The sequence below is a fragment of the Melanerpes formicivorus genome, unplaced genomic scaffold (assembly GCF_026170545.1).
Source record: "Melanerpes formicivorus ecotype bairdi unplaced genomic scaffold, bMelFor1.0.p_v2 SCAF_2, whole genome shotgun sequence".
NCBI lineage: Eukaryota > Metazoa > Chordata > Aves > Piciformes > Picidae > Melanerpes > Melanerpes formicivorus.
The window spans coordinates 30,005,318-30,029,664 of record NW_027142354.1 but is presented as its reverse complement, the minus strand read 5'-3'; the positions used below and the strand labels follow the sequence as shown (position 1 = coordinate 30,029,664).

The following is a 24,347-nucleotide window of genomic DNA, read 5'->3' as shown; positions in this document are numbered from 1 at the left end:
ATATGTCAACACACAAACACCAACCTGTTTTCTTCAGGAATATGAAGTGCCATGAACTGCAAAGGATTCAGGCACTGGATCATCCAGCCTTGACGTTCACTGATCCGAGAGACATCGACCTTCAAGAAATGGTTTGGCACTCTGCTCCAAAGCACGTGAGTCAGATATTGTACATGGAGACGTGGAGGACATTGAGAGACGGGGTTTTTGTGTTCACTTTTGAATAAGCCAGCAGATAATGGCATTACATTCTGCAAAATCCCAGCAGAAGATACAGTTTCATCAACTTCACCAAAAAATGAATAGATGATATTTTTCAAGAAATATATTCAACACATGGTACAGTAAATTACAGTGCAACAAAAATTTAACATGTTCAGTAGTTTCTAAAACCAGCTGGGACTTGTTGGCAGATTATCAGCAAGAAAACATTGTCCATAAATTATTTCTTTTAAATAGCTAAATTTGAAATAGAAACTTGAGTGGAATTTGTGGCCACTTTCTTGGAGCAGATATCTGAACTCCACTTTTCTTTTACCTCTGATTTCTTAACCATGATCCAAAGCAAGGAAGTAATTTTCAGCTCAGTTTTCTTGAATGTAATACCAGAATGTACTACCCAAATGTACAGTGAAACCATAGTATAACTTTAAGCTAATCTTACAGATAGACCAGTCATCCATGTTCTCATTGTAGAGTAAGAAATTTGCCTTACTAGCACCAGCGATTTAGTTTCATCATGAAAGATGAGTTTCAGAAAACTCAACAGGGATTTGCAATATCCACTACCAATCCTAATCCATTACAATCTTTCTCATACAATATACTGTACATGTACTGTAAAAACATGAAGTTTTAAAAATTAAGTTAAAAATTAAAGTGGCAATAGTGCAAAATCCTGGAATCACTAAATACATATTGCAGGTAAAAAAATGGAAAAAGCTAGATTATTATGATAGATTTGTCCTATACCTGCACAAAACCAAGTATTATTTACCTTTATTCTTCCTAATTCAAACTGGAAAACGTTGGGGCTTGTAGCCTGAGCAAATACAGCAGGAAATAACTTTGTACTAGGTTCAACCTAAATGAAAGATACACAAATTTATAACCACTGAAGACATTAAAACATCATTACATACCAAAAAATCCTCCTAATATCTGTATTGTCAGTCAGTAAGTGGAAGCCTTTGAACAAGGCCCCAGAAAATTGAAATAGGAGGCAAAAATCACTGTTGTAACAGCAACGATTAATTTTTTTCCCAATTTTTTACAAAAGTATATAATATGATGCAGACTGAGGAATCAATTTTTTTCCCCTTCCTACTGAAAGACACCACCAAAAACTCCTCACCTGATAGTATGTGCCTAGTTCCTTGCCATTAGCTGTGAAGGTCAGCAGGCCACTGGCAGCATCAACCAAGCAACCAATCTCCAGACCATTATTATTACGTCCTTGTCCAGGGCTCATGCTCTCTCCTGCACACACCATATAGCAGTTGCTGCGTTTTATACTAAATGTCAAAAGACAAATTTATTTATGGATAGTGTGCAAACTTCAGGTTGTGCACTAAGAACAACTTTGTATAGCTGCTATCAACAGGGTCCTGTGGCTGAAAATAGCAGATCCCACCATAACCAATGCCAAAATTCACTGAAATCTGGAGTTCATAATGGATAGAACAAAAAGGTAACAAATATGAACAAGCTCAAATCTCTTGTAAAATTGCAAGAGACAAAACTGACATTGCAAGTTAATGTTTTAAATTATTTAAAGTAAAGCAGAACACACAATTTCTGGCATGGATCGCAAGCTGAAATGCTTAGAGGAGCTGTTGTACTAATTTTGGCATGCCCAAAACAAAAAAGTTCCAAAATTTTGACAAGGAATTTTATTCCACAAGGTATTTTACTCTACTTTTTGCCAGTTCAAAAGTCAATGCACATATGGTCATGGTCTTAAACTACACAGAAAAGCTGCACTGTTTTCACTGTTTTACTTTTCAGTGACCATTTGTTTAATTTTTTAAAATTAAACATTAAAATAAGTTATTATTACATTAAATTAAACATATAACAAAATTAAATTGTTCCACTATTTCTTCACAATCAAGAGGAGAGAACAAGTGAAGCTAACATATTTTCCTGTTACTTTTTTTTTTTTTTCCCCCCTTAATTTCATTACATTAAATGGGGGTGGATTTATGGTTTATAAATTGTTAGTTGCTTTTATGGATATTAAACACATATCTCTTAGTGAAAACTATAACCAACCTCTCATGAACCTTCCCTTTTTCATCTCCCAGTGTAACTGTGACAGTGCGCACTCTGTCCAAATCAAAGCTTGTGTCATATTGGTGAAAATCAGATGTAATCCAGCCCACCCAGACATTAGCAGGCTCTTGACCAGGAAATATTCTCACTGAATAATAGTACTGTCAATAAAAAAACATCATGTCAGTAAATGTTAGTATTTGTTATCCAGTTTGATTCAGAATGCACTTGTTGCCTTAAAATCTGAAAACATGTCATCTATTCAAAAGTAGCATAGGCTCTTTCAAGTGCAATTCATAAGCAAAGGAAGAAAGAAACATAAACACAAATCAATACACAGCCAACATAATACGTATGTTAAAACAAAAAAGGAAAGATTAAAGTTGCACCTTACACACTTGCATTATAGGTTTCTGCATCACATTATTTTAGGCTATTTTTGTATTGCAGCTTTTTATATTGTAGGCAATTCAGTTTCTAAGATCTAATATCTTTTAGAAAGAAGAGATTACATCCAAAGGAAAACTATTTTTTTTCCTTTGAACATTGAAGATGAGTGCTTACAGAGCTTATATTGTTAGAGAAAGATGGACAAAACCTGCACAAATGCTGAGTAAATGTAGTAGAGATGTTTTTTAATGGTCCTGAATATTGACCTATTAGTGTTACTGCTTTCCATGTGGAATTGTTCCAGACTGACAAGTGGAAATAAAAGGAACATAGTCTTCTCAATTTCAGTAGTACAGGACCACTACATTAAAAATTTTGCCTAAAAATAAGTTTCTCAAACTCTTAAAAAATAATAATAATCTGATTATTAAAATAAAAAAAAAAAAGGGGGGGGGGGGGGGGGGGGCAGAAAAGCAGACAGGTAGAATACCAATCCTTTTACATACCGTGGAAGTTTGCATCAAATAATCGTAGTCATCCCTATCATCTGCTAACACATCCTCAGTAAGCCGTGCAGAGTGACTCGTGCTATAATCTGGCTTTGTTCTCCTGAGCATGAACCTGTAATAAAGTAAGGAAAATCAAAATCTATATGAAAAGCTCAACATATCAGTATCCATTAAAAAGCTAATTTTACATTTATACATTATCTTCAAATATATAATATTTAGTATGCTAGCCCGAGATACATAGTATTTATTACATTATTAATACATAACACTAGTTAGATTATTACTTCAATGTAGCTCAAAACAAAATATTCAGAAGAGAGAAAGGGACCAGCTCATTTTTAAAAGCACTTAAATGAATTACAATCTTAAACTATAAATGCTGAAGATAATTGGAAACTAATGTCCTGTAACTTCAAACATTATTAACCTGTTAAACACCTGTGCTCCTATGAAATTTTGGAAGAATGTGCCACCTTACATGACCTTCATGCATTTCAGTGTTTAAATGTGCTCAGTTTTCTGCTTAGTTTTATTCTACATACTGCATACGATGTCATTTAATGATACGAAGGTTAACTGTGCAATCTATTAATCTTATATAAAAATCTAGAGCATATTGCACTAGAATTTTCCTGTACTAATCTAGAAACAGGGTAAAAAAAGGAAGAAAAAAAAAAAAAAAAAAAGAGAAGAAAAAGGAGGGGAAAAAAATAAAGCAAAAAAAAGCAAACCAAATGCGCTACTAACCTTTGTTTAAGACGTGAAGGCTTTTCTTGAACATAATCTTTATGGTTGTTTAACTCTGGTTTTGTGGCTTCTTTTTCTTTTTCTGTCCGGTCAGGAGCTAGATGACCATGAGCAGTTTTCATTAGAACCTCAAAATCAGAATCAGCATCATAATCTTCCAAGTCATTCTTTGGGCTATAAAGACCAGGGCCTGGTAACCCTCCAGAAGCTGATCTGGAGAATACCTCAGCACATTCGATGGGCATGCTTAATCGAAAAAACATGACGTCTGTTTTACTGTTCTGAGAACCAAAAGACTTCTGTGTGACCTTCAGGCAGGGGCAGCTGTCTATGGTGCCATCAATTCTCATCACCTATCAAATGTAAAAAAGTAGTTGTTTTGAGGCTGAGGCTTTTTCTCACTTGCAGATAATCAGCTTATATTTCTAGAATAAGCATCCATTACTTGCAAACCTGCAACAGTATGCTGTCAACAATCAAATGTATTGTAATCCTGTGTCATCATTTTAAGGGTAAATAAATACTATAAGGAGTGGTGGGCTTAATTTTTCCATTGTTAAAGAAAAAAAAACCCCTCACAAAGGAATGGCCTATTTCATCATAACTCTTCACAACATAAATCCAACCCTGCCCAGAACAACACAAACCAATTAATATAAATTGTACACTTATATATATAAAAACACAAATTATTTCTTAAATGCTACAGTGTGATAAACATCAGCTGAAAAAGTTCTTATTTCATCCATTTCAGAATGACATGGTAGATTTACACGACATGAATTCAGTCCCATCAAGATGCACAATTTATTAGAACATTACTGTTACAGGATTGGTTAATAAATATTTATTGAAAGAAAAAACAATTAGTTATGGAAAATCACAAAGTGTTTGCACCAGAACATATTATCTGTTATGCAGAAATGCCTGATGTCAGGAAGTTGTTTACCAACATAACTCTCACTGCACAAGGAGCTCTTAATGAGGACATCTTGCAGAATTTGTCTCTGAGAATCTCAAGTTTACACATATAACAGATTTCACAATTACAGAAATACTATCAACCGAATAACTACATTATTTGCAAGTCTGCCAAATATAAGAAATTTGTAAGGGGTTCAAGGTTCATCCATAACTGAGTCAATTTTGTCAATTTTGAAAATTTTGTCTAAAAGCGCAGAAGTCGAAATATAATTCAAACATATTCATGGAAGAAGTGTCTAGAAACCTTTTAATAGTATCACAAACCTCAATATGTTCATGATTTTGTGGCACTGGTAGAAACTGAGGGAGCCTTTTACTCAGCCAAATTGTGATGTCTCTGTTCGTATTAACAGCAAAGGGTTCATACCCTTCCTGTAAGCCACAGATAGTGAAATATTTTAGAGTGCTGACATCTTTTCCAAAGTTCATTCTTCCCACTTGAGATGGCCCCAGGCTGCACACAGGTAGAAACCCTTAAAACAAGATGAAAGAACACATGGATCATGCATGATGAGAACATCAGAGAACTGCTTTCTTCCATAACTCAATTACAAACCATTTGGAAAAAAAATAAATATAAAACTCAAACAGTAGAAATGCAAGCAGTCATTGACAGTACATCACCTCTTGCATGTCACCAAGTACTCTACATCACATTGTTCTGCAAAAGAGAAGCTGAGGCTTCATACTAACATGAAGTCTTCAACATGGTTACCAAGGACTGCTGGCTCCATTTCAAATTGGAAACTACTTAACTACTTTAGCCATTTTGGACTCAGCAGAGATCTGTTTATACCTGAATCTATAGCTAGAAATGTGCACCATGAAAACTACATCAGAGACATTTCATTGACTTTGAAATAAAAAAAATATATAGAGGTCAAAAAAGGCAACCCACAGAATTGTACACATTTCCAGATTCTCTCAAAATGCCTCACTCCTCAATGGGATTACACTGCCTAATAACTGGAAAACTATTATAATTTAATGCCTATACCACTAATTGTAAGCCAATTCACACATTACTTTCTCTCATGTTAATCACAGTATCAAAGGAAATAAAAAGGCAGTAAAGTAACAAGCATGAATGTAGAAAATTAGCAGCAAATAGCTCATTGAAAAAGAAATCAAGTTATTCCTAATTCCTATGGCATGGCAGAAGAAGGGGGGGAAAAAAGGCACTCCTGAAAGTAAAATACTCTGAAATCCAGAAAAAAGTGAAGTGGTTAAAATTCAAGCAGGGAACTGCCTAATTAATAGGTTCAGGTTTTGTATTTCCCCTCAGAACAGTGATCAGTAACCCAAAAGTATAATTTTCAGCTTTTACACTTCACAAAATTTAACTTTATCTCTCATACATGGATTTATTGTTTAACAGAATAATATTTAATATGTTTAACTATATAACAGAATATATATGCCTACAAGAAATTAAAGGCAAAGATTAAAGCTTATATATTTTTTTCTTTTTACATTACCATAGTTCAGAATTTTTAGGCTGTTATCTACATTAATGCAATTTCTTAAATTTTTATGTACCTAGTTGCATACAAGTATACAGTTAAATTTATAAATAAAAACACTTTTGTGTTATAGAATCAACCTGGCACCTGACAACCTCACAATTACAGAAGGGACCTCCAGAGATCATCTGGTCCAATCACCCAGCCAAAGCAGGATCACCTACAGCAGGCCACACAGGAACACATCCAGGCAGGTTTTGAAATTCTCCAGAGAAGGAGACTCCACAACCTCTCTGGGCAAGTGCTCCATTACCCTCACCATATGGAAGTGTCTCCTTGAGTGGTGGTGCAATCCCCTGTATTCTAGTTTGTACTTGTTATTCCTTAACTTATCACTGGCCACCAGCAAAAGGAGACTGTCAACTTCATCTTGACACCCACCCCTCAGTTATTTATGGACACTGATATGATCCCTTCTCAGCCTTCTCTTCTCATGACCAAACAACCCCAGTTCTCCCAGCATTTGTTATCTTTTGCAATCTCACAAGCTACAGTTTGTGGACTCTGAAAGCTGCACCAAGAACACTACAATGGACACAAATCCAATCTGCTAGTATAGAATTAAGTAAAAAAATTCAGAAGCTAACTTTGTACCAGCTGGCTTTTTCCTGGATCAGGTGTCATTTCTCCTCCAAGAGTGAAAATAAAATCTTAAAGCTGGCTTCAACTATCTACCATATGTTCTCACTAATTTGAAAGGAATTTGGTAGCATTTTAAAATCTGATGCCCCTGCCAATGGCAGAGGAGTTGGACTAGATGATCTGCAAGGTCCATTCCAAATCAAATCATTTAACATTCATTCTGTGATTTTGTTTTATCGTATGGTATCTCACTGCATGTTAAAGGTTTGCAATCTCAGACACCCCACACACTCTGCAAAACAGTGAAAAGGTCTAAATCATAAATGGTGGCTGCAAACTTCACCACAGAAAAAGGCCTTGCTTCTCTCATATTTAGCATGCTTCTTTTGGAAAGGCTTGATAGCAATCAAATGGAGAAAAGGACAAGAGGTAGTTCCTAGGGTGGGGATGTGGGGTGAGGAAGGAGGGGTGTGCGGTTAGTGAGGGGGGGAAGAAACCAAGCAGACAGTATGCTAAAACAAAGCCAGAGAGAAAACTGGGAAACACGAGCAAGCAAACAGAACAATATATTACAGTACTTACCATCACCAACTTCAAAGTCCTTGAATGCAAGTTCTGAACCTGAGTCATCAAGCAGGATTTCTCCATTTAAGGTGAACATCATAGTGTGCTCATTCATGTCAACCATGCATCCAACAACATCTCCTGCCAACCAGGAGCGGCCAAAATGCTCATTACCTTGATGCCACCGCTGTGCCTGAGAAGGATTTAAAATAATTTCAAATAGTACCAACAATAATGTACGTGTTTCTTTCTCCTTTAGTAGTACAACTAATAATTAGCTCACAGAATTAAGATGGCAGTAAAATTAACACTTTCACAGCATATCATTCCAAGACAATGCCTGTGAGTACTTGAAGAGGACTTTGAAAATGGAAATCAAACAATTAACTGCTTGGAAGCACCCCTCATATCAGTACCGTAAAATGCTGCTAAGCAAGTTGACAGAGAAAATTACTGTTTCAACATTTTTGTAATAAGCAAGAGCATGGCTGCAGAAGAACTATGACAGTCTTGCAGTGAAGACAATATGCTATCAATTACAATGTTAAATAGCTGATTCACAAACTTTAAGCAATGTTTTTTTGTTTAATTTAGTAGCCTATACATTCATTGCAAACTTTATTGTTTCCTTAATTGTAGCTCTAAAAATGTTGTACTTAACATAAATTAAGCTTCCTATCATACCAAGTTTTGGAAGAAATAGATTTGTGTGTGGATGGGACAAACACTCTGAACTTCTGGAGTAGCTGGGGGCATGACTAATGATTCATATGACTGACTTTCCAGTTAAAGACTGCAAAGACTTTGGATGGTGTCTTGGTTTGAAATTCAAATAAATTAAGATTTACTAAGAACTATTGTAATACACATAAAACAAATAAGTGTTAACAAATAGGTTCCTTATTCATATGTCACACAAGTAGATTTTTATCCTCTGTATCCATCCTTAAAATTCTACAAAAGCAATGAGCTTTTATGTGTATCCTGAAGGTCAACACTCTCTCCAAAAAAGGACAGAAAGCGGAAAAAGCAAAAGCATCAAAAATAGATCTGTGGATTGAAACCTAAGGGTCAAAACTTAAGATTCAGAAGGCAAACTACTACACAGTTATTCTAGTAAAGACATGACTTGTGTAGTTTATGTAAACCAATCAGATTTCACACAAAATCAACTTCTGATTTATCTTTTTAAAGCACCTCCCTCATGTAACACAAGACTGGGAAAAAGATTAAATTCCAACAACATGAATAAAATATAACTTGAGAACTTGATCTGATAGGAAAAGACAGGAATTCTGTTAGATATTCTAATATTAATAAAGGAAATTAATGCCAACACAAGATACAAGAAACATTTTGACACGAGTCATCAATAGACTTAATAACAGTTATGGTTTGGATAGCAGTTGCACTTACCTTCATACTGAAATAAAAATTTTAAAGGGGTTATTCAATCTATTTTGATGAAAGTCAGTAACATACAAAATAGTCTGTTTCCCTATGTATTTTTACTACTAGATTTTGGTCTGTTACTCTCTCATGCAGAGTTAAATTTGAGGAAAAAAACACTGATTCTATGATACTTCATTTACTCTAACCAATAAGGATTGCCATGAACAGCTAGGTATATTCTTTGTTACTCTAGAATTCCTATAAAAAACTTGTATGAAAATTTGCCTCAAACATTTACTGCTAATAATCTTAATCATATTTAATCCCTTATGACACTCCTTAAGGAGAAAACAGCAGAGTAAAGAATTAAAACTGATTATTACAGCTCTGCCAATATTTTAAATTTGAGTAATTTACATTGTCAACACTTTATATACAGTGTACAAATACAGTAAAGCTGTGAAAAAAATATATATTATTCTAGAAATACCACATCCTGGTAGTTAATTTTTTAGGTGACATTGATCATCCATATTCTACAAAGGCCCTCAACGAGAGAGAAAAACAATTTCATAAAACACAAATGAAAGAAGAGAACGTAACTGAGGCAACGATACACAGAGTAAGATGCAAAGTTACATTTTGCAATTACTCATATTATTACAGCTGCACATATACAAACCTTAAAGCCATCAAAAACAAAAGCTTCTTCATCTGAGCCAAGTTCCTGATCTGGCAGACAACCTGGCGTCGTCCATCCAACTCTCATGTCTCCTGCAGTAACTGCCTCAAACTCAAAGTACCACTTCCCAGCCTTCACTGCGTATGTCTTCTCTGTGCGGAAGATTCTGAATTTTTCCATTAGCCCACTGCACACATCCAGTTTCATTGCTGTGAAGTTGAACAAAACAAAACAAAAGTAGAGAAAAAAACCACACAAAAAAACAACACAGAAAGTATTTTATTCAACAACTGACAAAATGAAAGCATTGGAAACAAAAGGCAAAGCATCTCTTTGAGCATAGGTATGAAAAGAAGATAGTGGCTCCAGAACAGTATTACAGGGAAAGCACCCTGCCCTTTCTAGGGAACCAGTATGCTTGGATACCCCTCTGAAATGAAAATGACTCTACATTAATTCGTCCAGCATGGTGGGGGAAAAGAAGAAAGAGGGGTATTTGGGTCTACACAGTACTGGAGCCAGTGCTGTTTAACATCTTTGGTTTTGACCTGGATAATGGCTCAGCAAGTCTGCAGATGACACAAAACTGAAAAGAGCAGCTGATGTACCAGATGGCTGCACCGCCACTTGGAGAGACCCCAATGAGCTGGAGAACTGGGCTGACAGTAATCTCACAAAGTTCACCTAGGGTGCTGTCCTGCACCTGGGGAAGTACACCCCAGCCAACAATGTAGCTCAGCTCAGAGGACAAGGACCTTAGGATTCTTGAGTCAAGTAAAACATAAGCCAGCAATTTATCCTCACATCAAAGAATGACAGAAGTGTCCTGGACTGCATTATCACAGTATCACAGTATATTAGAGGTTGGAAGGGACCTCAAGGGATCATCAAGTCCAACCCCCCTGCCAAAGCAGGGTCACTTAGGGTAGTCTGTGCAGGAGTGCACCCAGGTGGGTTTTGAAAGTCTCCAGAAAAGGGGAAACAGTCTTGCCAGTATGTCCAGGAAGGTGATCCCTCTTGGTACTAGTAAGGCCACATATGAAGTGATAGTTCCAGTTCTAGTCTCCCCAGTGTAAGACAGACACTGCTTTACTGAAACAAGTACAGCTCACGGCCATAAAGATGACAGACTGAAGGAGTTGGGACTGTTCAGTCTGCAGAAGAGAAGGCTCCAAGGTGACCTAATTGTGGCCTTCCAGTATCTGAAGGGGGCCTACAGGAAGGCTGGGGAAGGACTTCTCAAGATCTCAGGTAGTGATAGGACTAGGGGGAATGGAATGAAGCTGGAGGTGGGGAGATTCAGGCTAGATGTGAGGAGGAGGTTCTTCACCATGAGAGTGGTGAAACCCTGGAATGGGTTGTCCAGGGAGGTGGTCGAGGCCCCGTCCCTGGGGGTGTTTAAGAGCAGGCTGGATGAGGCACTGGCCAGCCTGATCTAGTGTGGGGTGTCCCTGCCCGTGGCAGGGGGGTTGGAACTAGATGATCCTTGTGGTCCCTTCCAACCCTGAATGAAACTATGAAACTATGAAACTATGAGTATGGGGCTGGAGCATCTTACCAGTAGAGGCAGAGAAAGCTTAGACTGGTCAGCCCTGAGAAAGCTCAGGGGGGAATCTCATTTACAAACCTAAAAACCTGGTGACTTCCTAATAATCTTGTACCTTCAAGACAGCCACTCCCAACATCCTTTTGAACATTTACTTCTATATTCTCTTTCTGCTTTACTTCAATATTTTATATATTTATATATAGTGAATTTTTACTCACTGAATTGCCTTTTACCACTCTACACTTAAAAAAGGGGGGGAAAAAGGGTTATTGCATTATTTTCTGCTACAATAGTTTTAAGTACCACCTTGTACAGTGAATACACACAAATGTCCTTCATTGTTCCTTAAGTATTACACAGTCTTGCAGCCTGTTTCTGACACTTCTTTCCAGGATTTTAGTATGAAATCAAACTGGAAGGTAGCTTGAAAAAAAAAATAAAGCTACACTTCAAAAAGACAGAAGATTTTTAAAAGCAATGCTGAATCAAACACTTGATCTTTCTTCCTTCATTTTTTCTAAATAGTTTATTCTCATATTTTACACTGTTTTCTATCCATTAATCACTGTCTGGTTTTGCATTAGAAAACAGAATGCTTAACCCATTGTTTCTTTTCCCATTAATTTGCAAGCCTGTGTAGCCTTTGAGAATTCAGTATTCTGGTCTGATCATAGTAATTCCTTCTGAGCTTGGTACAAACTCAAGCATGTCTCACTTTCTCTTCTGCCTTTTCAGCCATGTCAAAGTCCACATTCCCAGTATTTTGATTAACCTATAAAATTATGTCCCTCAGAAACTTACTGTCCCTTCTCATGCTACCAAATGCCCAACTTCAGTCAGATTAGGTGCATTATGTTTCCTGTAAGCAACTTGGAACTCTGTGCCACATAATTCTTTATCAGTAATTTTTTCCCTTTGATAGTCTACACAGTTAATCCCTTAAAGACACTTTGGAGACTGTCAGTACCTCACCTATACAATTGGTGAACCACCACAAAGCATGGGAATTAAAAATCTATTGTCTTTTTAGATTCTTAGTAACCTAATGCTTTCTAGACTCTAAGCAATGCAGAAAATATCGTTGCTGTTGGAAACCAGTAAGTAGTAACAATAAAACGTTACACCACAAAGCTTTGTAAATCAATGTTTAAAATAAAATTAATGAATGGCAATCCAGAACACCACTAGAGGGCTCTAAATCCTTTAACAACAAAATGTATTTTGGCTAACAAGATTGTATGCCATGTATTTCAAAAACTTGAGAAGTCCATAAACGGTAAAATTTAAATCCCCCAAATAAGCATAAGAATGTTTTGCTGAGTGCAATTCCAGTCTTTAAGAAAGACCAGTTCGTGGGACACTGCTCTTCTGGTCCTTTCCTCTGGGAAATTTGCTAAAGGATTGATGACACTTTTCAGATGCAAGGATTGCAATTGTGTTCTTTACATTTTATTAGCCATTTCATGCACTGAACCAGCTCCACAATCTTTGTATCATAAGTTAAGGAAAAAAAAAAAAAAATGTAAATCTTTCCATCAGTTCATTGCCAAGAAAAGGCTGGGGCACATGATTCAGAGCTCACCTTCCCAGGTGCTCTTGCAGTGCAGATATGCTGTTCTGCAGGGAAAATCACATGGCAGCAAGGATGAAGATCCACCTAGATTGGAGGTGGCACAGAGGCTAAGTTGGTCCATGGCTTGTATCAAAACAACCTCAGTAAAAAAAAAAAAAAGAAGGTGTGTCCCTGTCATAGGTGATTCACTTTTGAAGGGACTGCAAAGTTCTACTTCCAGACCAGACCAGACTTAGAGAAGTCCGCTGCCTCACTGGGGCCAGAGTCAAAGATGAGAAAAGTAAACAGATTGTTTTGTTAGACCAACAAATCCAGTAGGGGAATGGATTTTATTTTTTATTTTTTCTCTCCAAGAATAAAAGAATAAAATTAATTACCATGATCTTGGTCAGGAGCTTCCAGGTTGTAACCATAGCCTAGAAGGGTGCGAACTGCTTCCCGAAGACTATCTTTGTTTGATTTCTTCGTCCGATCATCCAAAAGAGCATAAGGTACAAGGCGAGGGTTTCGTCGATTTTTTACATCCTGCATAAGTATGCAAAATCCATTCAATTTCAGAAAGTGTGCTTTGTTTTAAGGATAATATTGTGATATAACAGTAGTATAAAAATTGTATTTATACCAACTGAAATCATGAAACTGCAAATAGAGAATGGATTCAAAGAAGTTGCAGTAGTCTAGAAACTAGTAATGATACTGAATTTACCGGAAAAGCAAGCAACAGGTAAACGAAACCGTGTGGCTTTTATCTGCTTTAATTTTCCATAAAAATTCCTTAATAGGATAACAACACAAACTATAAGAACAAGGATAAATGCAAATAGTTTAATTGAAAAATTAAAAGGGTTGTATTCCATACACTGTTTATGAAGCATCTACCTTAACAAAAAGCTAGTACATAACTAAAGCTCAGAGACATTACTGTACCACAAATATATAGTTTGTTATTTAAATTATATCCCTAAAAAAATAAAAAACCCAAAGAATAACCAAAACACAACTAAAAAAATATTAATAAATATGTGCAATTAATAAAATTGATAATAAACCTGTGCCTTCCTATGTCAAATACTTAAAAGATGTGTTTTTCCGAAACAGAGTCTTGCAAAAATATTATTAATGTGCAAAATTTTTGTAACAGGTAATTTAATATAACCTGTCCTCCGAAAGAAATTAATATACTAGTATTGTTTAGTATTTGTAATTCAGGTTGATTAACACAACACTGATTAGGTTTTCATTTAGTGCAAAATTATTTTATTTGAAAGCACTGTGTAACAGGATTATTTATATGGCTAACAATTTATTTCTTTTTGTGACTCAGAGGACTGTTTTCTTGTCTGCAGCTTCTTCTCACATCCTGTCAGTGTTCATTGGTAATGAGAGAAATGATAAAAAGAATTCCCTATGTTCTTCCCAATATCTTCTTTATGATTGGTCAGAATTATCAAGACGTGCAAGAATAGTGCCTATTATTTTAGATAATATTTCCTCCGGTGTAAGTATCTTACTTCTTTTATAGCATTAGAGTTCTACTTTTAAGAATGTATGTGATGTTTGTTTAGTTATTTATTTCTTTAAAGGCAGAAAAGAAACAGCACATTCATTCTGATAAATACTTCTGGGCATGTTTTGTTCTCTTTTGATGCTTAGATGCTAGGGCATTTGCCTTTTGCCTTATGGTGAGTAAATACTGAGGTATGATTCTTATCCACTGCTTAAGGAAAATTGGACCTATCAGTGATCCTTCTAGGACAATTAGTATTGTGGGACAAGCATTACCTATATGCTAAAAGGATTAAGAGAAAGATAAAGACAATGCATTGCCGAGAATGCAAATTACTACATCGTATCAGCTTCAGTTATATTCTGTGAGAAGGACAGTGATGGGGTCAACACCAGGACTATTTGAGGGGACTACTTTCCATATCTATTTCAAACACTTAAGTTGACATCCTCCTTTTTCCAACATTTAATTTGGGCCAAAGAATGGAGCAAACAAATGTTGAACATGTTGAAATGTTAAAAAGAGTAATTCTTTGATATAAGAATGTTCACATTAACATCAGAGATAGAATAGAATAGAATAGAATAGAATAGAATAGAATAGAATAGAATAGAATAGAATAGAATAGAATAGAATAGAATAGAATAGAATAGAATAGAATAGAATAGAATAGAATAGACCAGACCAGACCAGACCAGACCAGACCAGACCAGACCAGACCAGGTTGGAAGAGACCTTCAAGATCATCGCGTCCAACCTATCACCCAACACCACCTAATCAACTAACCCATCTAACCAAGCACCCTGTCAAGTCTCCTCCTGAACACCTCCAGTGACAGCTACTCCACCACCTCCCCGGGCAGTCCATTCCACTGGGCAATCGCTCTCTCTGTGTAAAACTTCCTCCTGACCTCCAGCCTGAACTTCCCCTGGTGCAGCCTGAGACTGTGTCCTCTTGTTCTGGTGCTGGCTGCCTGGGAGAAGAGAACAACCTCTGCCTGTTTACAACCCCCCTTCAGGTAGCTGTAGAGAGCAATAAGGTCACCCCTGAGTCTCCTCTTCTCCAGGCTAAGCAGCCCCAGCTCCCTCAGCCTCTCCTCATAGGGCTTGTGTTCCAAGCCCCTCACCAACTTCGTTGCCCTTCTCTGGACTCGTTCCAGCAAGTCAACATCCTTCCTAAACTGAGGGACCCAGAACTGGGCACAGTACTCCAGGTGTGGCCTAACCAGTGCAGTGTACAGGGGCAGAATGACCTCCCTGCTCCTGCTGGCCACACTGTTCTTAATGCAGGCCAGGATGCCATTGGCCCTCCTGGCCGCCTGGGCACACTGCAGGCTCATGTTCATCCTACCATCAACCAGCACCCCCAGGTCCCTCTCTGCCTGGCTGCTCTCCAACCACTCTGACCCTAGCCTGTAGCACTGCATGGGGTTGTTGTGGCCAATGTGCAGAACCCGGCACTTGGATGTGTTAAATCTCATGCCGTTGGACTCTGCCCATCTGTCCAGCCTGTCGAGGTCTCTCTGCAGAGCCTCTCTACCCTCCAGCAGATCAACTCCTGTCCCCAGCTTGGTGCCATCAGCAAATTTACTGATGATAGACTCAATGCCCTCATCCAGATCATCAATAAAGATGTTAAAGAGGATGGGGCCCAGCACTGATCCCTGGGGGACTCCACTACTGACTGGCTGCCAGCTGGATGTGGCACCATTCACCACCACTCTGTGGGTTCGGCCATCCAGCCAGTTCCTAACCCAGCTCAGAGTGCTCCTGTCCAAGCCATGGGCTGACAGCTTGGCCAGGAGTTTGCTATGGGGGACGGTGTCAAAGGCCTTGCTGAAGTCCAGGTAAACTACATCCACAGGCCTCCCCACATCCACCAGGCGGGTCACCTGCTCGTAGAAGGACATCAGGTTGGTCAGGCAGGACCTGCCCTTCCTAAATCCATGTTGGCTGAGCCTGATCCCTTGGCCATCCTTGAAGTGCTGTGTTATTGCACTCAGGATGACCTGTTCCATGATCTTGCCTGGCACTGAGGTCAGGCTGACAGGCCTATAATTCCCTGGCTCATCCAACCGGCCGTCTTGTGTCTGGGCACCACGTTGGCCAGCTTCCAGTCTTCTGGGACATCTCCAGTGAGCCAGGACTGCTGAAAAATGATGGAGAGCGGCTTGGCCAGCTCCTCTGACAGCTCCCTCAGCACCCTAGGATGGATCCCATCTGGTCCCATGGACTTGTGGGGATCCAGGCGGCTGAGCAGATCACCAACTACCCCATTTTGGAACAATGGGAAACTATGCTGCTCCCTGGCTCCTGCAGCCAGCTCTGGAGGCCAGCTGTCTGGAAGACATTCTGTCCTGCTAGTAAAAATTGAGGCAAAGAAGGTGTTAAGTATCTCTGCCTTTTCCTCATCTCTTATCACAACATTCCCCTCCGTGTCCACCAAAGAGTGGAGGTTGTCTCTGCCCTTCCTCTTGCTATTAATGTATTTATAGAAGGACTTTTTGTTGTCCTTCACAGCAGAGGCCAGACTAAGCTCCAAGTGCGCTTTTGCCTCCCTAATTTTCTTCCTGCAAGACCTAGCAACATCCTTAAATTTTTCACGGGTTGCCTCCCCTCTCTTCCAAAGGTGATACACCCTCTTTTTTTCCCTTAGTTCCATTAAAAGTTCTTTAACCATCCAGGCTGGCCGTCTGCCCCGGCGGCTCATCTTCCGGCACATTGGCACAGCCTCTCCCTGAGCCTTCAACAGTTCTTCCTTGAAGTAGGACCAGCTCTCCTGGACCCCTTTGTTTTTAAGGGCTTTATCCCAAGGAACCCTCTGAATTAGTTCCTTGAGTAGCCTGATGTCCGCCCTCCGGAAATCCAGAGTGGAGGTCTTCTTGCTACCCCTCTTAGCTTGACCAAATAATGAGAATTCAATTATCTCGTGGTCACTGGACCCTAAGCACCCTCCGACCACCACATCACCCACCAACCCTTCCCTATTGGTGAAGAGGAGGTCAAGCATAGCCTTGCCCCTGGTAGGCTCTCGCAGCACCTGGGATAAGAAGCTGTCCTCCATGCATTCTACGCACCTCCTAGATTGCCACTTCTCTGCTATGTTAAGATCCCAGCAGATATCAGGCAAGTTGAAGTCACCCATGAGAACAAGGTCAGGCGATCTTGAGACAGCCTTAAGCTGCCTATAGAATGACTCATCAACATCCTCCTCCTGGTTGGGTGGTCTATAACAGACTCCAACCAGGATGTCAGCCCTGTTGGCCTTCCCTCTAATTCTTACCCACAGGCACTCAACCCGATCGTCCTTAATCGCCGTCTCAATGGCATCTAGCGCCTCTCTGATGTACAGGGCCACCCCTCCACCCCTTCTTCCTTGCCTGTCTCTCCTGAAGAGCCTGTAGCCATCAATTGCAGTGCTCCAGTCACGTGAGTCGTCCCACCACGTCTCTGTGATGGCAACTACGTCATAACTTTCCTGCTGCAGCAAGGCTTCCATCTCCTCTTGTTTGTTGCCCATGCTTCGTGCATTAGTGTACATGCACTTCATCCGGGCTGCTGGTTTCACCTCTGGCTCTCGCTTATCACCCCCAGACCCCAGCCTGGGGTGACTGGTTTCAACCCCTTCCCCCTTCGAAACTAGTTTAAAGCCCTATCTATGAGACCTGCCAATTCCCTCCCCAGAATCTTTTTCCCTTTGAGGGATAGGCCATTCTTGTACACTCTGATCTTACCCCTCCTCTGGGACAGATGTGCTCCATCTGTTGCCAGCATGCCTGGTGCAGCAGAAAGTTTTTCAAGATCGAAAAACCCAAAATTCTTTTGCCTGCACCAGCCTCTAAGCCACTTGTTGACTTCAGCTGCTGACCTGTTCCTTGTGATATTCCCACCTGCAACTGAGGGTATAGACGAAAAAATTATTTGTGCCCCTGATCCCTCAACCAGATCTCCCAGGGCCCTGAAGTCATCTTTGATAGCCCTGGGAGTTCTGGTTGCAACATCATCATTCCCTAACTGCATAACTATCAAGGGATAATAGTCAGAGGGCTGCACCATACCAGGCAGTCTTCTGGTAACATCTCCAACCATGGCTCCTGGAAGGCAACAAACCTCCCTGTGAGTAGGGTCTGGCCGACATATGGGGCCCTCTGTTCCTTGCAGGAGGGAATCGCCAATAACAATTACCCTCCTCTTTTTTTTAAGGGAGCAAGTCCTGATGCCGGGGGAAGGCTGTTTAAGCTTAGGCTGTTTCACCTTAGGTTGTTTCACCTTAGGCTGTTTTGCCACAGGGAAAACCCCAGATGGTGTGTCCTTCGATATCAGAATCACCTCACCCTCAACCTCCAATGCCCCGTACTTGTTTTCCAAGGGCAGTGAGGGGATTGAGGGGGGGCAAGGAGGTTTAACCTTGCATCTTTTGATAGGAACCTGCATCCATTCCCCTCTGCTTTTTGGATAACTGGCCTCTGCTGGGGGGGCCTGCAGAGCCTGGTTACTCAGGTTCGTCACCCTTCTGCAATTGCATACATCTCTAAATCTAGCAACCTTGTCCTTCAATCTGGCCACCAGGCTAAGCAGACAGTCGATCTGCTCACACCTAAAGCAGGAGCCGTCCCCTCTGTCCTGCATCTCAAGTGCCAGGCTCCAGCACTGTCTGCAGCTAGATGCCTGGACACCTACCTCTTGCTTATGACACCTACCTATCTGCTTATATTCCCCCTCAGTCTGAGTCGAGACTGACTTTTTAAAGGAGTTATTGCGGCGAGTTACCACCATGTCTAGCCCTGCCCACGGAACCTACTGGAGAAAGTTGATGAAATGCCATGTGTTCAATTATTTGTCTTTGAAAGGACATAAAAAGAGAACTAACTTTATCTCAAACATTGTCCAAAAGAAATTATAAAATATAGTCTTTAAGTATTAATACAAAGTTTGGAACAACAGTTATGTAACTTCTAATCCATGATATACAGATAGACTAATGCATTGTTAATTGCTATAGCAACCAATAATACACATTAACATACAGTCAATCAACTGATAACAATGTATGATAATGAAATTTAGTAGAAGTGCTTTTAAAAATGCCTAAGCACAAAATTAGAGGGGAAAAAAAAAAAAAAAGACACACAAAATTTTAATTCAATTTTATAGACTTTTTTTAATTGGGTCTAATTGTATTTAATATCATGACCTTTTTCACCCATTCAAGACTGTGGCTAACTACTTTAAATAAGAATATGAGAAGGGATTTTTTTTGTTAATAATTCTGTTCTTTCTTTTCTTGTATGTCTATCTACATTTGGAATGGTTTTCTTATCGTTGAATTAAGAGCTACTATTGTTATACTCATCATGAGCTTTTATACTAACAATCTTCTGCACCTCTGTGGTTTAAGTGTAGCTAATCAAGAGAATGATCCAATACAGTGACTGAGCTTTGTACAGCCACAATCAAGTCAGCCAGAAAGCTGATTAGCTAGGAGTAGTAATTTTTATTGAGTACATTTGCAATTCATATTAAGATTTATTTCTTCTTATTCACTACTGAAAAGTTACTGGTTTGTAGTGCAGATTGTTAAAAGAATGACAATTCAGCCTAAGATTTTTAATTCTGCCAGAATTTTACAAGTTTGACAGCCTAATGCTTATCACTAGACTGCTTTGTACAGAGTGTATCTAGCAACTACTGGTTCACCAAGTAATTTAAAAGAAAATCAGATGTCCTCCAGAGTAAATAAAAAACCAAACAAACAAACAAAACCAAACACCTCCAAAATCAAGCTTGTTGATAAGTTTGTCCAAGCTGGGTAACACATAAAAATTCTATATAATTTTTTGGGTTTGGATTCAGAACATATTGGGGGGGGGGGGAGAAAGCCTATATATTTTATTACACAACTTTATCTTCGTTTTATTTTATGTAACACAAACATTGCTGTAGTCTTTTGGAATTTGATTTGGAGTTAGTCATTTAAGTAGAAGAAAACGTAGCCACAAATGGTTGGAATGCCTGTCAGAATGTGCCCTGGAAGGAGCTAAAATAAATCATGTTAAACTTGAGTGAGGTAATACTGACCATGACTTTTCATGCTCAGCATTACTTTATAGAGTGCACAGTACAGTTTTATTATATATAGCAAATGACAGACAAAGACTTATCTGAATTAGCACACATATACTTATTTGTAGGGCATAAATGAACTTGAAATAGGTGACACCCAGTCAACAATGGCGGAAACTGAATACAGCCCTCAAAAGTAACAGAAAAGAACTACAGAAAAAAAATACCTAAACATATACACAAACAAATATCAACAGTCCTTTTCATACTTTCATTAAAGGTAGTGAACTCTGCTGCAAAATAATTCACAGAGGAAAGTGCTGAGAACTGAGTGGTGCGGAATTGCATTCACTCATTCAGTATGTGACATGTAGATAACTGATCTAGTGCCCTGGGTCTAGGAACTGGTCTTGCAACTTGCATATACAACCATCACATAAGAGTGTGAGCTGAACAAGACGACTGTCCACATTGCCTACAGCAGCACAGAAAACCACAGTCAAATTCTATAAGCAGCTCTAAAAGAACCTATTTACAGAGTGTGGATAATAAAGTTGTACTCTGTAAAATTAATTCAGGTACAAAAAAAAAATTATATAAACCTGTAAAAAACATTTGAATAATAATAGAGTTTCCAGAGCTATAAATGCAATACTGCAAACTTGTGCACTCCTGGGCCTTCCCAAAGCTCTTGGGAAGTTCAAGAAACAGCACAGATCACTAGACTAAAAGGGACAAAAAAACACCAGAAATACACATAAATAAGTGCCTAACAAAAACAAAACCAGGAAAAGACTGAAAAGTGAAAACACAGACTAGGAAGAATGCCAGGAAAATATGATAATAACTTAATGGGATCAAAAGTTTTGTAATTTAAAGTGTTAGAGCTGTATAAATACATACTCTAAGTAGTACTGCAATAATTGTTTTCTCATAAGCAAGGATGTTAAATAACAAGCACAAAGCAAACATATTCCAGCAGTGAGACAAACAAGCTACTCTTTACCTAGCTTCATTTACACCATGGAAAATGCTCATTTCACAGCTGTGCAATGATTTTGCTTGCTGCCAGTGTCTGTGGATCTTGCACTTCCACAAAGACTTCTGAGCAATCACCACACAAATACTACGGTGAGCCTGCCAGCAATGCTGTCAGGAATCCAGTGAACAGGATCACCACATGTTTCCAATCTTGTCATCCAGAAGTCTAGCTTTTCTGCATTTATCATAAACTATTAAATAAAAATTATTTTATAGCAGAAAAAGGGAAAATATAATTCTAAGTCCTCACAAAGCCATGTTCTTGGCAATGTTAACAAATACCCTAAATGTATCCACTCAAAGCGGAAGTTGTCTTCCTAACCTGGCACACCGACAGCTGAGTTCTGCCCAGAGCAGTATGTATATCCTCAGAAATATGTGTACAGTTTCTACCATCTTTAGTGAGGATTACGTCCGTATTTAATGTCTGACAGAATGTGGCCTGAGTATAAATGGAAGGAACTAACACATCAGTATAAATGATGCAACATGTCAAAGTGAGGTAATAGAAATAGTTTTTAAAAGAACATGATTATATATATTTAGTGACAAAATAAATTGCAGGCTTTCAGCAGGTCCATACTTCCTCAGTCTGAATTTTCAGAACAGTGCTTCTCTTGCATTGTAACAGTAGGCACTCCTGATCAAATAGTGAAGTTATATGCTTTCTACAGAAAAACAATCTCAAAAATTTAAAATTCTGACTCATAAAGACCAAACTGTCTTGCGTGTTGGGCCAAAGAGAAACCAGATTTGGTTAAGTGCTTCACAGTCCTGATTAATTATCCTAGGACAGGAAGTGAAATGCATCTATTTTAAGATGTTTTTCATCCAGTAAGCAGAAATTTTTAGGTTGCTGATTTTTATAACCAATTGTTAAGGCTGTGGAGTTTAAAATATTTTTTCCTCAGTATAAATGAGGTTTCTGTGGTTCTTTAGCCACAACACACAACACAACATGAAGAAAAAGCGAGACACCCTTTCACTAAGTTATCCACATACATGACAATGCATACAAACAAAATTTGAATGTCAGAATCTTTAGCTGTGACCTGCACAATTAGTGAGGAGACCTGAAAGTCAGCTATTCAAGACAGAGGCTAATGTACTTGAAATTATTTTTGTTTGCTTTCTGATCACTAAGCTTGACTCTTTTTTTCTCCCTTTCTCCTTTCCTTACTTTTATATAAGTTGGTATGAAAAAATCCTTAAAAATACCCAAATGAAACATTCAGGTAATTATGACAGCACATAACATCAAGGTCTGCACATATAAACCAAAAAATCCTCTCTCATAGCACAAATATGATAAATTTTAACTGACTTAAAGCAGGCTTATACTTCTCCTTTGCCTGGATCTAGCACCATTATTAATCTTTGATCATTTATCATTTCCCAAGTTCACAGAAGACCAACCTGTAGGCAACCATGTTCTTCCTTTAAAGGGGCACTGTCAAGTATTTTCAGAGTGATTTTGGGCTTTGTTTTTCACTTACCCTTGCTATTAATATGCCTATTTATGGAGAAATATGGTGTTGTGGTTTTTTTTTCCCTACCTGTTTTGGTCATTCTGCTCCTCTCATGGAACAGTAAGATACTGTGAGTCTTTCCTACTAATAATACTTGTTTGTGTTCAGTGTCATCACAGCTGTCAGCAGAGTTCTGGGAACAGGATTTATTAGTTACCTTGTGCTCCCTCTGCTGGCTGGCTGCTTGGCTCTGCAGCAGCCGAACAAAAATACCGTGTATAGTCATGCACAAAGAGCAGCGACCTCTGGTTAATCAAAACACTGACAAGGAGTAGAAGAAAAGAATACGGAACTGAGAAAGCATTTCCCCTACCAGTTTATAACAGGAAATAAATGGTTTATACATTAACTACTTGACAGTATCCCTTTAATTTTTCATATCATATAATCACAAAATGATGAGGGACTCACAGGGGAACAGACCTACTAGATCATCTAATCCTTTCTACAGACACAGCAGGTTTGCTCTTTATAACATGTTAGTTCATCTATTTTCAAACATCTCGAAGCTTCGTTCTCTTAGGAAACTATTTCATAGCTCTGCAAAGTTTATTTATAGTATCATATAGCATAACATCATGCCATTTAATTATGGTACTGTAACATGTCACAGTAGTATGATGGGATGACAAAATGTAGCCTGTGAAACAAACTCATGGTTGGAGTCAAGTAGAAGCAGCACATAGCAGAGTGGACAACAGCTAGCACAGCTTGCCATGTGATACGTCTGATAAATGAGAAGCATCTTTGCACTGCACTCAGAAACGATCTCTCTTCTTTTGACTTTTAATGAATGGTATTTGCTATCTGCACCTTGCAAGCACTCTTGATACTCTGGTTGTCTGTCTTCTCTCCAGAAGAAAATAAAGTTCATTATTTAGAAAGAATTATTTAATTAAGTAGAAAATAATATCAATATCTCAAGCAGAGTAGCTCCTACAGGACATGCTATTGGTGGGGAAGTTTTCAAGGATGTGTTTAACTGTACATGAGATTATTGTAATTTGTTTACCAAGAATAAAGGAGTAAAGTATACTGCTTATCTTGTTGATCTGTTTCCTGAAGTTCATTAATATTTCTGAGCTTCTGGTGATCTCTAACAACCATTCTCTATTGAAAACATAACTATGATACTGTCCACTGCACCATTGTGTTACACTCTCAACAAAAGTACTCTACTCAATACACAGAAATATTCAGTCAGTTTGAATAAATCAGACCCAAAAAAATATTGGGATATTTAAAGCAGAATCATTCAAGACTGCAAAACACTAGTTACATGGCTTTCAAACTCCAAATGTTATCAGTTCTATAGTACTTAAGCTTTGTACTTTTAAATTCTCTAGATTCTTCATTGCATGCCCATTAATTGTCTCTGTCTTGGTAAGGAGAACAACTTAGTACTCATCACATACCTAAGTGTGGCCAAGGTCTA

The 24,347-nt window shown here is 38.6% G+C and overlaps 1 protein-coding gene across 6 annotated transcripts in view; it reads right to left on the bottom strand.

The window, feature by feature from the left end:
• Positions 1 to 24,347, bottom strand: part of RYR2 (ryanodine receptor 2) — a 405,629-nt gene that overhangs the window by 150,504 nt on the left and 230,778 nt on the right. For all 6 annotated transcript variants that reach the window (XM_068155143.1, XM_068155152.1, XM_068155161.1 and 3 more), the window contains 10 exons: positions 13,150 to 13,297; positions 9,651 to 9,859; positions 7,595 to 7,769; positions 5,172 to 5,380; positions 3,924 to 4,276; positions 3,171 to 3,285; positions 2,275 to 2,435; positions 1,355 to 1,514; positions 998 to 1,084; positions 25 to 251 (listed from right to left, as the gene is read on the bottom strand). In XM_068155143.1, coding sequence (XP_068011244.1) covers positions 25 to 251; positions 998 to 1,084; positions 1,355 to 1,514; positions 2,275 to 2,435; positions 3,171 to 3,285; positions 3,924 to 4,276; positions 5,172 to 5,380; positions 7,595 to 7,769; positions 9,651 to 9,859; positions 13,150 to 13,297 — 1,844 coding nt within the window. The remainder of the gene's footprint in view (positions 1 to 24; positions 252 to 997; positions 1,085 to 1,354; positions 1,515 to 2,274; positions 2,436 to 3,170; positions 3,286 to 3,923; positions 4,277 to 5,171; positions 5,381 to 7,594; positions 7,770 to 9,650; positions 9,860 to 13,149; positions 13,298 to 24,347) is intronic.